The 15,383-nt window shown below is 47.3% G+C and overlaps 1 protein-coding gene across 17 annotated transcripts in view; it reads left to right on the top strand.

The window, feature by feature from the left end:
* The window catches only part of Mosmo (modulator of smoothened), a 137,383-nt gene extending 125,524 nt beyond the window's left edge, over positions 1-11,859 (top strand). For 14 of the 17 annotated variants that reach the window (XM_052712613.1, XM_052712609.1, XM_052712606.1 and 11 more), the window contains 9 exons: positions 1,084-1,215; positions 2,597-2,705; positions 5,665-5,809; positions 6,179-6,323; positions 6,932-7,083; positions 8,653-8,776; positions 10,203-10,300; positions 10,542-10,607; positions 11,221-11,859. In XM_052712613.1, coding sequence (XP_052568573.1) covers positions 1,084-1,215; positions 2,597-2,705; positions 5,665-5,809; positions 6,179-6,323; positions 6,932-7,083; positions 8,653-8,776; positions 10,203-10,300; positions 10,542-10,593 — 957 coding nt within the window. In that variant the 3' untranslated portion in view covers positions 10,594-10,607; positions 11,221-11,859. Of the gene's footprint in view, positions 1-1,083; positions 1,216-2,596; positions 2,706-5,664; positions 5,810-6,178; positions 6,324-6,931; positions 7,084-8,652; positions 8,777-10,202; positions 10,301-10,541; positions 10,608-11,220 lie in introns of those variants that run through there. The other 3 variants (XR_008212914.1, XM_052712612.1, XM_052712614.1) reach the window with 3 other exon arrangements.
* The last annotated feature ends 3,524 nt before the right edge of the window (positions 11,860-15,383 follow it).

Here is a 15,383-nt window from a genome sequence, read left to right as displayed (position 1 = left end):
CTTCTACTAACCGTGGCTTCTGGGAGGGTGGGTGTACTTGGAAAAGAAGACAAAGCTGTTAAGAATGGCTGCTGACTGTAACACATACGGTAATGGTAATAATCTCAGAGAGTCTGCTACCTCCTAGCTGGGTAACATCGGGAAGTCACATAACTACACTCAGTCTCACTGTGTAAAGTGAAATCAAGCCGGGCCAAGTGGTGTATACCTTTAATCCCAGCGGATCTCTGTGCAAGGTCAGCCTGGTCTAATATAGCAAGTTCCATGACAACCAGGACTAATAAAGAGACTCCTGTCTCAAAAAAAAGAGAAAGAAAGGAAGGAAGGAAGGAAGGAAGGAAGGGAGGGAGGGAGGGAGGGAGGGAGGGAGGAAAGAAGAAAGAAAAAGAAAGAAAGAAAGAAAGAAAAAGACCAAAATAAATAAATAAATAAAATGAAGGAAGACATTGTGCCTATCTCATAAGATTGATATGAGGCACAACTAAAGTGTATTTTGTCATAGTCCTTATTGATGTCAGATCCTTTGGGGGTATAAGCAACAGAAATCCCCCTACTAGTTCATATCATCTTTTTCCACACAACCATTCAATGACAGTCTGGCCTTGGTTCTGGCTGGGTTGATCCTAGATATCATGCTCAAATGGATTGGAGCCTACATCCTGACATCTCTCCATTGGATGAAGAGACTGAGGTTATCCTGATTGGTTTTAGAGTCTGAACTTTAGACCATTTAAACCCAACCATTATAATAGAAGGTTGTGCTGGGTGTTAAGAATCAATAACATCTACCAGAGTCAACAAGGCCAAGTGTATGCTCAGTGCATTGGGTTCCCTGTCGGCCATTCCTGTGCATCTCTCTCCCAGGGCTGAGGAGAGGATTTGCAAGTAATAGATGCTCAGAGGGGACCAGGAGCATAATAGATGCTCGGAGGGGACCAGGAGCTTAATAGATGCTTGGAGGGGACCAGGAGCATAATAGATGCTTGGAGGGGACCAGGAGTATACTTCCAACAAAAACCTTTGACCTGTGAGTCAGCTGCTCATGTAGGCCTACCTTACCAGAGTTACCTTTTTATTCTAAAGTGGATAGCCACCTGCGGGCTGAAGAAACTGAAGCTGGAGCTCTCCAGATGTCTCGGGCCCCACTGTGGAAGTCAAAGGTCAGCACGCAGGGCAGCCAAACACTGCACTCTCTTCCCCAGTGTAGAGATCCACGTAAGTGACGATGTGTGTGTGTTCCTCATCCCCCAGTTCATTACTTTTGGCAGCTGCCAGTGGCAGAGAGAGACGGTCAGGGGACACTGACATCTGTTACTCCTGATACAGCCTCACTTCCTAAAGTAGGCCTTCCCTCAGTTGATGGAAAACACAGAATTCTGGTAGAAAAAGAAAAAGCCAAGTCCTCACGGTCTGAGGTCATACTCTGGAGTAGATGCAAGACCCAGAAGCAGATATTAAGCACACAGGCAGTGGCTAAAGTAGCCACTCCAAAGCAGTTGGTACCTGTCTTATTTTTCTGTAACTGTGATAAAAAAAAAAAAAAAAAAAAAAAAAACAAAAAAAAAAAAAAAAAAAAAAAAAACCATGACCAAGGCAATTTGTAGTGAAAAGAGTCTACTTGGGGCTTACAGTTCCCGAGGGTTAGAGTCCAGGACCATTGTGACGGGAAGCATGGCAGCATACAAGCAGGCATTGGCAGTAGCTGAGAGTTCACACCACAAGCATGAGGCAGAGAGAGAGCTAACTGAGAATGACATGGGCTTTTGAAACCTCAAAGTCTACCCCAAGGACACACCTTCTCCAACAAGGTCACACTCCTAATCCTTCCCAGCTGGGAGCCCTGTATTCAAACATGTGACCCTCTGGGAGCCATTCCCCCTCACACCATCACAGTGCCCCAACACTGGCCGAGGCGGCCCTGGTAGGATGGCAGGAGGGGCAGGTTCCTTCTCTGCTTTCTGTGTGAGAGGTGCTTTTCCCATTATTCTGAGGTTGCAGTAAGTGCATTCAGTAGAAAATTAAAATTGGCTTCTTTCCCACTTCGCCCTTTGATACCATGTTATCAACATCAGAGGAAACTGAAATAGCCTAAAAACTATCCACTAAGAGAATGTGGGGTCATTTCTCATGCTGACCCCTCTCTGTCTGAGGTTATCTTTCCATTTGAAATATACAGACCTTCTGGCCCTTGATTAAGGCTTTTCTATTTTAAAACTTGGAGATGAGGTAGTTTTTACTACTCCGGTGACTCTGTCATCCACCCTTATCCTATTTTCCACTCCTTCACAGAATCATGGAATCTAGTAGTAAATTAAAAGAAAAATAACTTTTCAATAAATAAAACCATTCCAAACATGATGGTCTGTGTCTGCAATGCTAGGACTCAGGAGGCAGAAGAAAGAAGATGATAAGTTCAAGGCCAGCATGGGCCACACAGTGAGACCCTGCTTCATGAATGAAGCATGCAAACAAACAAATATATATTTAAAGAAATATGTGGAGAGTTGTTTATTTCAATGGCATAAACTATTTTAGGGGTTCTGAGACTGTGAACCATCACTGGTGGGGTGTATCAGCCTCTGCTTGCTTCCCCCAGGGAGTGGTTAAGCACATCCGGTGGACACTGCGGGAAATGGAGGAGTACATCACGTGCATGGAGAAGATGCTGAGGTGTTATGTGAAAAGGCTGCAGTGGCTGCTGTCTGGTGAGTCTGACTACAGCCTGGAAAGGTGGGAGGAGCCCGAGAGAGAGGTAAGGCTAACCCCGGAATTTCAGGGTCAGTCCTTCAAGGCCAACTCCTCAAGAACTGTCAGGCCAGTGGGTTTTTCCAAGCCGATTCTCCTTGGACTGAATCAGTGAGCTCTGGGTCCAGAGGTCAGGCAAGGGGCTAGGGGACAGAAGTGTGGGATGGGACCCAGAGGGAGCGTCTGCCTGTCCAGGCTACCTACAGAGCTGAATACCTCCATCACTTCCCTGTACCTGACTGAGGATGTCCTAGTTCCGACCATTGCTGCCAGGTAGTAGGAAATGGGGGTTATGTATTAAACAGTCTGTGGTCATAGTGTGTGGCCATGAGTGCTGCTTTCCAAAGCACCTCTTCCCATCTCCAGAGGTGACTGACAGGTCATGGGTTAGGGCAGGGCAAAAGGGAAGTAGAGTTCCCTGTTCTCAACTCACACCAGCCACTTGGAAGAGCTGATGACTGAGTGCCATCATTTGTAGCAAGGATCTCACACCCCACACACAGGTCCACACCCAAACACCTGTACCTCGAACTCACCTGAGAGCCAGGGATATGGCTTAGTGGCAGAGTGCTTGCCTTGCATGTACAAAGCCACACGTTCAGTCCCCAGGACTCAGACACACAAACTCACCCGGGGGGGTTACTTCATTCATTTGTTTACTCATTCATTCAATGAAGAAGTGTTGAACTCCTGCCAGGTGTGTGGGAGAGGATAGAAGGCAAGTCCCAACAGGGCTCCTGAGCTCATGGATCATGTGGTCTAGGAGAGAGCTGTTATCCAAAAGAGTCACAAACAAGTGTGATATGGCAACACTGATAAGTGCAGGGCAAGTGGGGGCGCGGTACAGCACTGTGAGGGGCAGTTGGCTTAGGTGGGAAAGTGTCATCTCAGAGAAAGTGTCCCTGAAGTGATGTGTAGAAGAAAGGCAGTCTGGGGCAGAGGCCTTGAGTGGAAGGGGCAACTCTGAGTTCAAAGACTGAAAAGAAGAGGACAGTGTGGTAAGGAGGAGCCAAGCAAAGAGCATTCACAAGAGAGAGATGCAGCTAGGGCACAGATGTCACTAAGAGCAACAGGAAGCCATTAGCAGATTTTCCATAGTAGAAAATGATCGGTCAGCTTTTCCAATAATCCCTCTGCTGCTCTGTGGATGATAAACTCTTGGGGGATAGAGCAGAACAGGCATTATCTGGTCCTATTCTTTGGGGAGATGAAGAGAGCTGGCCTGGGTTACGTAGGCAGAGAAGTGGGCAGAGCATGAGAAATTTGGAAGGTGAAAATGGGCAGGGCATGGTGGCTCACACTATGTTCCTGCCATCAGATTCTAAATGTTTGTGGTTGAGGTCCTTGGAGGGCTGACCACTGGCTGGCCAGTCTCATAGACCACCCTGCCAGCTTCAGGCTGGCTTTCCTCTTATCTTCTGTATGACAGAATTGCTTTGGGACACCCAGATGAATCCTGGAAGACCCTGGGCACCAATGTAGATGAATTTCTAAACAGTCTTATTAAATAAGAAACACAGAGCCAAATACAGTGGTAATAGCCAAAGAGATCAGAGAAATAGCAAATAGCCATGACTAGCCTTAACCTACCACCACGCTGTAGCTTTCCCAGAGAGAGCTTCTTTCTGTCTAAACTGTGCTTTTATTGCCTTCCTGTTCTGCCTTCTCATTGGTTCTGAACCCAGCCACATCACTTCCTCATCACTGCCCGTCTATACAGACCTCCAGGTCTCTATGGTTGGTACTGGGATTAAAGGCGCATATCACCACCTTGACTATGTCCTTGACCACACAGAGACTCTGCCCGCCATGTGATTGGATTAAGGACGTGTGCTACCACCGCCTGACTTCTGTTTATGACTTCACTATGACCTCTGACCTCCAGGCAAACTTTACTAACATACAAATAAAATATCATATTTCAGCACAAATAGACTATCACCACACACCAAGGTCCAACATACTTGGTCCACTTATCATGGAGAGTGGCTAGTTGATATTCCAGCCATTTGTCAGTTTTCTTCTGCTGTCCCAGTAAACACCAATGTTCATGACATTGGTCATCTCACATACTTGCCGAACTTCCCCACTGTCATTTCTGTTTAGCCTTGTACAACCAGAAGACCAAAGTTAGAGGGTGCCAGATGGAAGTGTGTAGTAGGAAGGTTTCTCTGGTCCCACCAGGCCCCGTGGTCCTGCAGCTGCTTATAAAATAATCACTCAGAAGCTTATATTAATTATAACTGCTTGGCCCTTAGCTCAGGCTTATTACTGATTAGCTCTTACATTTAAATTAACCCATAATTCTTATCTATGTTTAGCCACATGCTTTGGTACCTTTTCTCAGCTCTGCCTTGTCATCTTGCTTCCTCTGTGTTGGCTGGCGACTCCTGACTCTACCCTTCCTCTTCCTGTGTCTCTCCTCATCTGCTTGCCCCGCCTAAACTTCCTGCCTGGCTACTGGCCAATCAGAGTTTTATTTATTAACCAATCAGAGCAACACATATTCAAAGCATACAGAACAACATTCCACTGCAGAAGTGTGGATTAGGGGACCAAGACAGAACCTAGTCTGTAAGCTGTAGGTTCTGGACAAGTTGCTAGCCCTCTGGATCTCCCCTTGAGATGAGTCCCCAGGCCTTGGACAACTTCTGTTTATGTCTCACCTATCCCGCACAGGTGTCTCCATTCAGTCCCTCACCCTGGCTTTCTCTCCAGTCCCCAGAGATGAAATCTTGATCTCCCAAATCTCAAGTCAGCCCTTGGACAGCTGACTTCTCTAGCGCCATCTCCCAGTGGAGAATTTGTGACCGGTTATGGAGGAGGCAGTAGGTGCTACGAGACTTGGTATTTTGTAGAGACCATGAGGAAAACTAACATCTCGCCCCTTCCCTGCCTCTGCCACCCACCTTGGAGCAGGGAGCCGCAGGCTGTTTGGCACCATCTTGGAAAGCAACGTGTGCATCGTGCTGGACACGTCGGGCTCCATGGGCCCCCACTTGCAGCAGATGAAGACAGAGATGATTCTGCTGATTTGGGAGCAGCTGAGGAAGCACTGTGACAGGTAGGTGACAGGGGTGGGTAGGGTCAGGAAGATTAGAGGGCAGTTCCCCGTTTTCCCAGGCTGAGCACACTTCCAGTTCCTCACAGTTCCAAGGGGTAGAGAGGTTTTAGAAATGAGAAATGCTCTTTTGAATCATTTGTGGAGAAGGAAAGAGCACTGTATTTTGCCCCAGGGCAGCATCTTAATGTCCTTACATTTGCATCTAGCATTTTCAGGGGGTACTCTCTCCCTTCTCAGTGTCTGGGACTCATGTAGAGTCCTCAAGTGAACAGTCCTCACAGAGGTGACTTCCACAACATCAGCACAAACTGGCCTGTTCTTACCAATCGTTTTTCCTCTCTCTGCCCCCTTCTCTTTCTTCCTCTCCAGTTTTAACCTGCTCAGCTTTGCCAAGGACCTGAAGCCATGGCAGAACACTCTGGTGGAGACCACAGAATCAGCGTGTCACGAGGCTATGCAGTGGGTGACCCGCTTACAAGCCCACGGGAACACTTCATTCTTATCCGCTTTAATGGCAAGTGCTGCCACTGATCCCCACCCTGTAGCACAAACAGTGCCACCCCATACCAGTAGCCCATGATGCTTTGGGACCTACAGCATGTCACCTCATCTCATCCTCCTAATAGTCGGGTGATACAGGGCTCTCACTTTCAGAGGAAGACACAGAGGCTTAGGGAAGTTGGGTGGCTTGTCTGGGACTAACAAGCTAGGAAGTGGTCCATGCTCCCCCTCCTGACCGTCAGCAGCTCCCTTGTTCTATCTTAGGCTGGAAGTGGAATTTCAATCTTTTTTAAAATTTATTTTCATTGTGTGTGGTGGGGGATATGATTTGTGTGGGCATACGTGGCATGGCATATGTGTGGAAGACAACTTCATGGAGTCAGTTCTCTCCTTCCAACTTTACATGGGTTCCAGGAATCAAATTCACATTGCCGGGCTTGCATAGAAAGCAATTTACATATTGAGCTGTCCTGGTGGCCCAGAATCATAATCTTAATGGGCAATTGTAGAATCCTGTCAGACACATTTTCCTTGGGGACAGAGTCTCCTCCTTTGGGCCATTTCTGTCCTTCCCAGCGAATCTCCCTTCCCATGTCTGACTACCTCCCTATGCTCTCTTAGAAAGCCTTCAGCTTTCAGGATATGCAAGGCCTGTACCTCCTAACTGACGGAAAGCCAGACACAAGCTGCAGCCTTATTCTTGACACTGTGCAAAGGCTGTGGAAGGGGAGAGACGTCAAAGTGCATACTATCTCCCTGACGAGCACAGACAGGTGAGCAACTGTAGTAAGCTGAACTTGCTTCTCCTAGGCTACATGTCTAAAGGCCTGAGAGCCTCCACTGAGCCAGGGCCTCCCTTAGACACAGGAACTAGGGATGCATTGCTTTAATTAGTGACCTGGACACCACAGAGCAGCAACCCTCTCCCCACCCCAGACTGACCAAGCAACAAACCGATCTTACGTCACTCTGCACCCTTGAACTGATGCACCCTAGTTCATGATTCCTGTTGTCTTCTCCCTTCTGGCCTTCTTTACTTGGGGAAAACGTTTATGAATACTTGGGGAAACTAGAAAAGAAAACACCATCATAGCACTGTCTTTAATATTTTTATTTATTCTTTGAAAACTTCATCCGTGTATGCGTGCATGATTACACCTACCCCCAACTCCAACCTCCAACTTCCCTTAGATCCCCACAATATGTCCCTCTCAATTTCATGGTTTTTCTTCCTCTACAAAAACTATTTTTTTTTATCGTATATGTAGGAATATTTTGTCTACATGTAGGTATGTCTGTCACAAGAGTGCCTGGTACCTTCAGAAGTCAGAAGAGGGGTTCATGCCCCCGGAACTGGAGTTATAGATGGTTGTGAGCTGCCCTGTAGATCTTAGGACTCAAACCCAGGTCCTCTGCAAAGGCGACAAGAGATCTGAACCCTGAACCATTTCTCTCAAGCCCCATCTTTCTTTTTTATTAAGATAGCACACTGAGTCTAATTTGTGCTGCCTGAATGTACATGGATAGGGGGCCATCTGCTGGGGCCTGGCAGCCTACCCGTGGCCACACACCCTAAGAGAAGCAACTCTTCCCTCCCCGACTAGCCACCAACTCTCACTAGCTCCTCAGCCAGGAGGAGGCCTTCTGGACCCCCTCCCCCTCCATGCTGGCATTTTAAACTGGCTTGACCTTGATAGAACAATTCTTATTACAGATGGTCGTTTAGAAGAACTTGTGTTAGACAAGATGCAGCCCCTTTAAAGAACCCTTTATCCAAGCCGGGCGGTGGTGGCGCACGCCTTTAATCCCAGCACTCGGGAGGCAGAGCCAGGCAGATCTCTGTGAGTTCGAGGCCAGCCTGGGCTACCAAGTGAGTTCCAGGAAAGGCGCAAAGCTACACAGAGAAACCCTGTCTCGAAAAACAAAAAAAACAAAAAAAAGAACCCTTTATCCTGAGGGCTAAAGGCATGTCTCAGTGGCAGAGTATATACTTAGATGTATGAGGCCCTGAGTTCAATCCCCAATAAAAAAAATAAACTTTATTATTAATAAAATTGGTTACTTGGGTACATATTTTCTCTCTCTGACTCAACTATGAACTCTATAAGGACCGTATTCGTGTCCCTGTAGGCCTTTCACACAGTAGACACTAGTGGTGGATGTGTATACCACGCCTGAGAGTGTCCTTGATGGTCCTAACAGTGATCTAGATGGTACAAGCTGAGGCCCATTAGCCAGGCTGCTTTCCCTTGAGCTCCACAAGACTTAAGTTCCACTGGGCTTGGGGCTCTGCTTGCTTTTCCTGGCCTCTGTGAGTCCCTGGGCCTCTGTTCTTCCTCCAGAGCAGCAGTTGAGTTCCTGAGGAAGCTGGCCTCCCTCAGCGGAGGACGTTACCACTGCCCTGTGAGTGAGGACACCCTCAGCGGGATTCATGGCTTGCTCACCAGAGGCTTCATCAAGGAAGGGGTAGGTCACCAGTCATAAATGTGAGTCTCCTGGAGAGACTTCAGGAAGCCTCCACAGGTACTGGCTTCCTTCTGCCTGAGATCTCTGCTGCTCTTGTAACACACAATGCTGATCAAGAGGGGCATGTTTCCCATGGCTCTCCCACTAAGCCAACTCCCCCTGAAGGTGGAAACAGATTGGGAATGCTATGGTTAGGTCAGACCGGTTTCGACCTGTTGAGTGTTTACAATATGGGACGATCACTTTACTTCGATGACCTCTTTGGATCAGCCACTCTTACATCCTCATCCCTGCATAAACAAACAGCTCAAGAAGTTGAAATGTGTGCCCAAAGTCAGAAGAAGGGTGAAGCCGAGCCCGAGACTAGGTTCAGAACGACTGTACTGTAACTCCTGTGGACTCCTGTGCTCATTCTCTGGAACACAGACGTTCATTTCATCTAAGCAGCATGGAATGATGTCATCGGTTAGCTACTACTATACAACAAACGCTGAGGAGCCGAAGGTCCCAAGGAGCCCCTTCCCATTCAGCAGGGAAATGGTGCACATATTTAACTCCTCTTTGTTTTGATAGACCCTTTTGAGACAGTGGTTTGCTATGTAGCCTTGAACTCCCGAGCCTCCTGCCTCCTCTTCCCCAGGACAGAGATTACAAGTATGTGCCACCAGGCCTGGGTTTAACTTTTATCTCTGTTGTTCAGGAGTACTGGAAGTTGAGTCCAGGGCCTGCGGAAGCATTCTTCCATTGACCTACATCTCCAGATCCCCAGGCCTTAGGTGTTTGACAGGGGTCTCACGTAGCTTAGGCTGGCCTCAAATTCGCTACGTGATTGAGACTGGCCTTGAACTCCTGATCCTCCTGCTTCCCTCTGGGATTACAGATGTGCACCCCCACACAGATCTGAAGGCTTCTGCCCACACAGGGGGAACAGCTGCCCTCCCGCCGCCGCCGCCGCCGCCGCCGGCTCTCCCAATCTCAGAGCTCTGGGGCTCTGGAGTTTTAGTAGTCAATGTCTTCAGAAACATTCCTATGAGACTCTATTTCACTAGAAGAAGTGGAGAAAGGACTTAAGTGACTTTACTGACTGACCAGCAGTTTAGATAAGACACATACATACCACTTTCTCCTCATGCGCCCAGGGAAGAGCCAAATTCACTGAAATGTGGACACTACCTTGGTCTCTCCCCTCTCCCCGCACCCCTCCCCTCCAGATGCTGGCTCTCGGAGCATCTCATTTCAAACTATCCCATGTATAGAGTGGCTGCCTGGATAGGTGGAGATGTGTGAGCTGCGGCCACAAGGATTCCCTGCCTCTGGCGAGAGGCTGCATCTAATGTGCTCTAACCATCTTCTGAGACTTTAGAGTTTCAGGTCTCATCTAGTCAGTTTAGTATATTGAATTTTACCTCCATTTTTCCTTCCCTAGGACCCCAAGTTGCCGCTGTTTGAAGGGGATGATTTAAAGATACTGGCCCAGGAGGTCAACAAGGCTAGAAGCCTCCTTAAGCAAGCCCAGGTCTTCAGGTATGCTTGTCTAGCTGCGCCTCCCACCTGTTAACCACCCAGATGGACACACCTTTAATCCCAGCACTCGGGAGACAGAGGCAGATGAGTTCAAGGCCAGCCTGGACCACATAGTTCCTGGGCAACATAGTGAGAACTTGTCTCATAGAAAAATCCACATATGGGAAAAAAAAACATATAATATCTGCCCTTCCCCACCCCACCATCTCATTACCCACTTCCTTTGCCTTCTCGCTTCTAGATCCCAGCTGCTGAAGAAAAATAACGCGGAACCAAAGGTCATTCTTTGCTAGAGACATGTTCTCAGGTAAGAAAAGGAGTGGATGCCATATCTGCTGAGTGTTCACCAAGAGCCAGGCACACGCTGCTTACACACAAGTGTAACTGTGAGGAAGGATCAGACATTGTGATTCCTCTGACTTGAAAAGCTAGTCCACGGAGACCACCCACTGAGAACCCCTGACCTAAAGGGCAAACTGACAGAAAGCTGTGACCCCCAGATTACCTGCAGGAAAAAAAATGTTTAGCACTAGGGCACTCTGAAGGCTGAGGGCAGGGAGGCTCTTTGACTTGTGTCTGGGGCCTCCCAGACCTCCCTCATCCCCCTGCCATGTCCCTCCACACACACAGTCCCTCATCCCCCTGCCATGTCCCTCCACACACACAGTCCCTCATCCCCCTGCCATGTCCCTCCACACACAGTCCCTCATCCCCCTGCCATGTCCCTCCACACACACAGTCCCTCATCCCCCTGCCATGTCCCTCCACACACACAGTCCCTCATCACCCTGCCATGTCCCTCCACACACAGTCCCTCATTCTCTTGCAGTGTCCCACAACACACCATACTCTCTAGACCGAGCTCACTAGGAAGTTTCTGTTGCCACCTTCTGCCTAGTGACTCCTGCTTATCTGTCAAGGCACAGCTCAGATGGCATCGGTTCCACTGTGAAGATGTCCCTGGTACCCATCCAGAGCTAAGGACCTCCAGGCACATCTGGATGCTTCTGGCCTTCCTCTTCTTCTGGCTTTCCCAACCAGCTATGCCTCTTGGGGCATTCAGCACTGTAGACTGTGATGTCCTGCTCAGTGTCCTAACTCTTTTTGACCACAGTTCCCTCTCCGCAAGAAGCTACTGTCTTAACTATCCATGGGTTTCCAGAACCTGCCATATGGCAGTCACATGGTAAGCAGTGAACACCCAGCTGGATGTAGCAACCCATCTCTGGATAACAGCCTGATGAGGCTGCTTCTCTTGGTTCCTCTCTATACTTCTTACCACCCAGATCCATGGGCAAAGGCAGGCAGCAGCAGCCTAGCTTGGGGGAAGACACAGCCAAGAGCCAAGCCCCATCACCACCACCATCACCTGCTAACCAGAGGCTACTATGGATCCAGTCCAGAGCAAATGCTCTGCTCAGCCTCTGAAAGGCAGATGCATCCTTTGAACCTGGCTATACCATGTACACATGAGTGGGAACATCGTGTGTTCAATGATCTGGGATCATTTCCTAAAATGAGAAAATTGCTTTTACTAATAGAGTCAAACTGACTTCAAATGTTTGAGTACTGGTAATGAGGTGTGTGTGTGTGTGTGTGTGTGTGTGTGTGTGTGTGTGTGTGTGTAAATTTTGAGTGAGATAAAACTTCATTAAATGCCAGGCAGTGGTGGCCCATGCCTTTAATCTCAGTACTCTGGAGGCAGAGGCAAGCAGATCTCTGAGTTCAAGGCCAGCCCGGTCTACAGAGTGAGTTCCTGGACAACCAGAACTGCACAGACCAAACTCTGTCTGGAAAAAACAAAAAACAAAACACCAATCAGATTATATAGAGGATTTAAGCTCAATATGAAAAGGATTAAACATACTTATTTTTAAAAATGTACAGCAACTCAGACAAACACAAATGGGAAATACATATGCAAAAGTGCTTAACCTCTAGAGGTGTGACTCACTTGCCCAGTATGCCCAAGGTCTAAGTTCAATCCTCAGTAACACAAAACACACACACACACACACACACACACACACACACACACACACACACAGTTGAACCAGGCATGGTAGCACACACCTGTCATTTCAGCACTTGAGAACTGGAGGCAGGAGAATCAGGAGTTCCAGTCAGGCTGGGCTACTTGAAACTTTATCTCAAAAAAAAAAAAAAAAAAAGAAAAAAAAAGAAAAAAGAAACAACAACCCCTGTCACTCCTAAAAGAACAGTGGAAAGGAACTCGACAGCCTCACCTATTGTGGAAATACAAATTAAAGTCACAATGAAACGCAGCTACAGACTCAGAAGAATGGCTTGACACAAGATGACCGTCCACATCAAGACACCAGAGTGACCAGAACGCTCCTGCTGCTGGGATGCGGCTCAGGGAAAGAAAATGTAAATTTTTACCACTTTGAAAATGTGGCAGTTTCTATTAAAGCAAAACACATCTGTTGTGTGACCCAACAATCCCTCTCTAGGGGAAATGAGTGTGTGGATGCAAGAATGTGTACAATAGCTTTATTTGTAAAAGCCCAAAATTGAAAACCACCCAATGTCCAACCATGGTACAATATACAAACAAATCATGACATATTTGTATATTGCCAAACTATGAGTCAATGTGAAGAGCATGAAATATAGTTACTACATTCAATAAGATGTATCAAACTCATAAACAATGGATACGCAAAAAAAAAAAACTAAAATAAGCTGGAGATGTAACTGGGTTGGTTGCCTGGCATGCAGGAAGTTTTGGTTTCTTGATATCCTGACCTGCATAAAAAGGAGGTATGGAGGCAGGAGGATCAGGAATTCAAGGTCATCCTTGGCTACAGCAAGTTCAAGGCCAGTCTGGGGTATATAAGAATCTTCCCAAAAAAAAAAAGAAAGAAAGAAAAAGAAAGAAAGAAGAAAGAAAGAAAGAGAAAGAAAGAAGGAAAGAAGAAGGAAAGAGGAAAGGAAGAGAAAAGAAAAAGGAACCAGACATAAGAGTATGTGCTCACAACTATATGAAATTCAAGAACAGGTAATATTTGTCACTGAGACAGAAATCACAATGGTAACTGTTCTGAGGAGTGCAGAGTGAGCATTGGGTGCCGGGGGATTAAAAAGCTTTGTCTTCATCTGAGTGGTATTTCATTAGGACACTGCTGTGGTTCAGCTAGGATTTGAGCATGCCCTTCAAACATTTGCACGTTTCAATATGCTGTGGTGTGCAGAGATGGGGCTTTGGGGAGGTGACTAGGGTCAGACAAGGTGCTGAGGCTGTATCCCCAAGACTACATCCTGGTGACTTCATAGGAAGAGTAAGAGAGGCCAAAAGAGACACACATACACATGCCCTGTCTCTTCCACATGAGACCCTGTGCCATCAGAACTCTGCCAGCAAGAATGCCATCAGCAGATACAGCATCTCAACTGTGCACCCCAAGAACCTTGAGCTGGGGCTGGAGATAAAGCTCTGTGGTTAGGAGCACTTTGTTGCTGTTCCAGAGAACCTGGGTTCAGTTCCCAGCACCCCCATGGTGGCTCACAACCATGATTAACTCCAGTTCCAGGGGATCTGTTGACCTTTGGGACACCAAGCACCCACTGCATGTGTACATACATCCAAGCAAAACACACACACACACACACACACACACACACACACACACACACACACACACGAAATTAAAATAAATTTTTCAAAACTTTAGGCCAAAACAAATGTCTTTATTTATAAAGTTACCCAGTTTCAGAAGGCAGAAGAGTTGCTATCAACTAGAGCCAACCTGGCCTACATAAGGAATTCAAAACCAGCCTAAAACCCAAACATAGAAAAGCTCTGTCTTGGAAAAAATAATCATTAAGCTATTTAAGTTTTTTAAGATTTTTTATTTTATGGTTTGAGTGTTTTGTGGACATGTATGTATGTATGTGCACCATATGCATGTTTAATGCCCAAGGAGGTTGTCAGATCCCCTGGAGCTGGAGTTATGGATGGTTGTAAGCCACCATGTATGCTGAGAACCAAACCTCGGTGTTCTGCAAGAGCAACAAATGTCTTTAACCACTGAGCCATCTCTCCAGCCCCTACCTTGTGTAAATTTATTGTCTCGGTTTTGGAGCCTGGTGATCCAGAATCCAGGTCTTAGCAGAGCCGGCTCCCTGGAGGCCCTGGGAAGGATCTGGCCCAGGCTTCTAGTTTCCCATAGAAGTGCTCTGGCAGTATAACCCCATTCTCCACTTGATTGTCTGTGCCCAGGTTACCCCCTCATTGTTTGACATCAACTGTACTGGAATGAAAGCCTTCTCCATTCTACTGAACCCCATCTGAACTAATCCCGTGTTCAATTACTCACATTCTGAAGTACTAGGGGTTGGAGCTTCAATGTATTGTGTGGGACGCAATCCATGGTAGTTGTGAATGATGACACTCTTTGAGAGTCAGCCAACACTGGCAGCTGCCTGGGAAATGTGAGGTCTGTGGTCCAGCTGGTCTTGTAAATGGAGGGTCAAGGAAGACACCAGGCTTGTGAAGTGGTGGAGAGCAAATGAGTTTGAATCCCACCTTCTCAAATAATGGTAACAGCTACTGTTAGCTGAGCATCAGCTGAGCAGCTCCGTGGTCTAGGATTTGCATATACTCTATCCCATCAGCCATAAGCTCACAGTGGCCTTCGAGTAAACTACATAGCATCTCCAGAATGGGGATGAGGAAACCAAGCCTTGTAGCTGCCCAAAAACAAACAGCAAGAAAGTAGCAAAGGGCCAGGAAGACAGCTCAGCAGACAGAGGGCCTTGCCACCAAGGCTGATGGCCTAAATTCAATCCCAGGAGCCCACCTGATGGAAGGAGAGAGCCACCTCCTGCAAGTTGCAATCTGACTTGCACACGTGCACCATGGCACATTCGGACACTCACATACCACATCCCAAGCCTCCTTTCTGAACCCGTTTCTCCAGCTCTAAAATGAGGCTGAAACAGAAATTATGGAGATTGAATGGGACATTCTTCCATCTGGTACATGGCAGGAGCAAGCTAAAGTCTGGGGTTTGCCTCCTTTACCTAATGTTCACAGAGCTTGTTCATACAGGTGGAGCGG

Source organism: Peromyscus californicus, unplaced genomic scaffold, assembly GCF_007827085.1.
Source record: "Peromyscus californicus insignis strain IS unplaced genomic scaffold, ASM782708v3 Scaffold_4__1_contigs__length_199733344, whole genome shotgun sequence".
Taxonomy (NCBI): Eukaryota; Metazoa; Chordata; class Mammalia; order Rodentia; family Cricetidae; genus Peromyscus; species Peromyscus californicus.
Note: the sequence above shows the minus strand (reverse complement) of the source record. Positions and strands in the feature narration are given on the sequence as shown.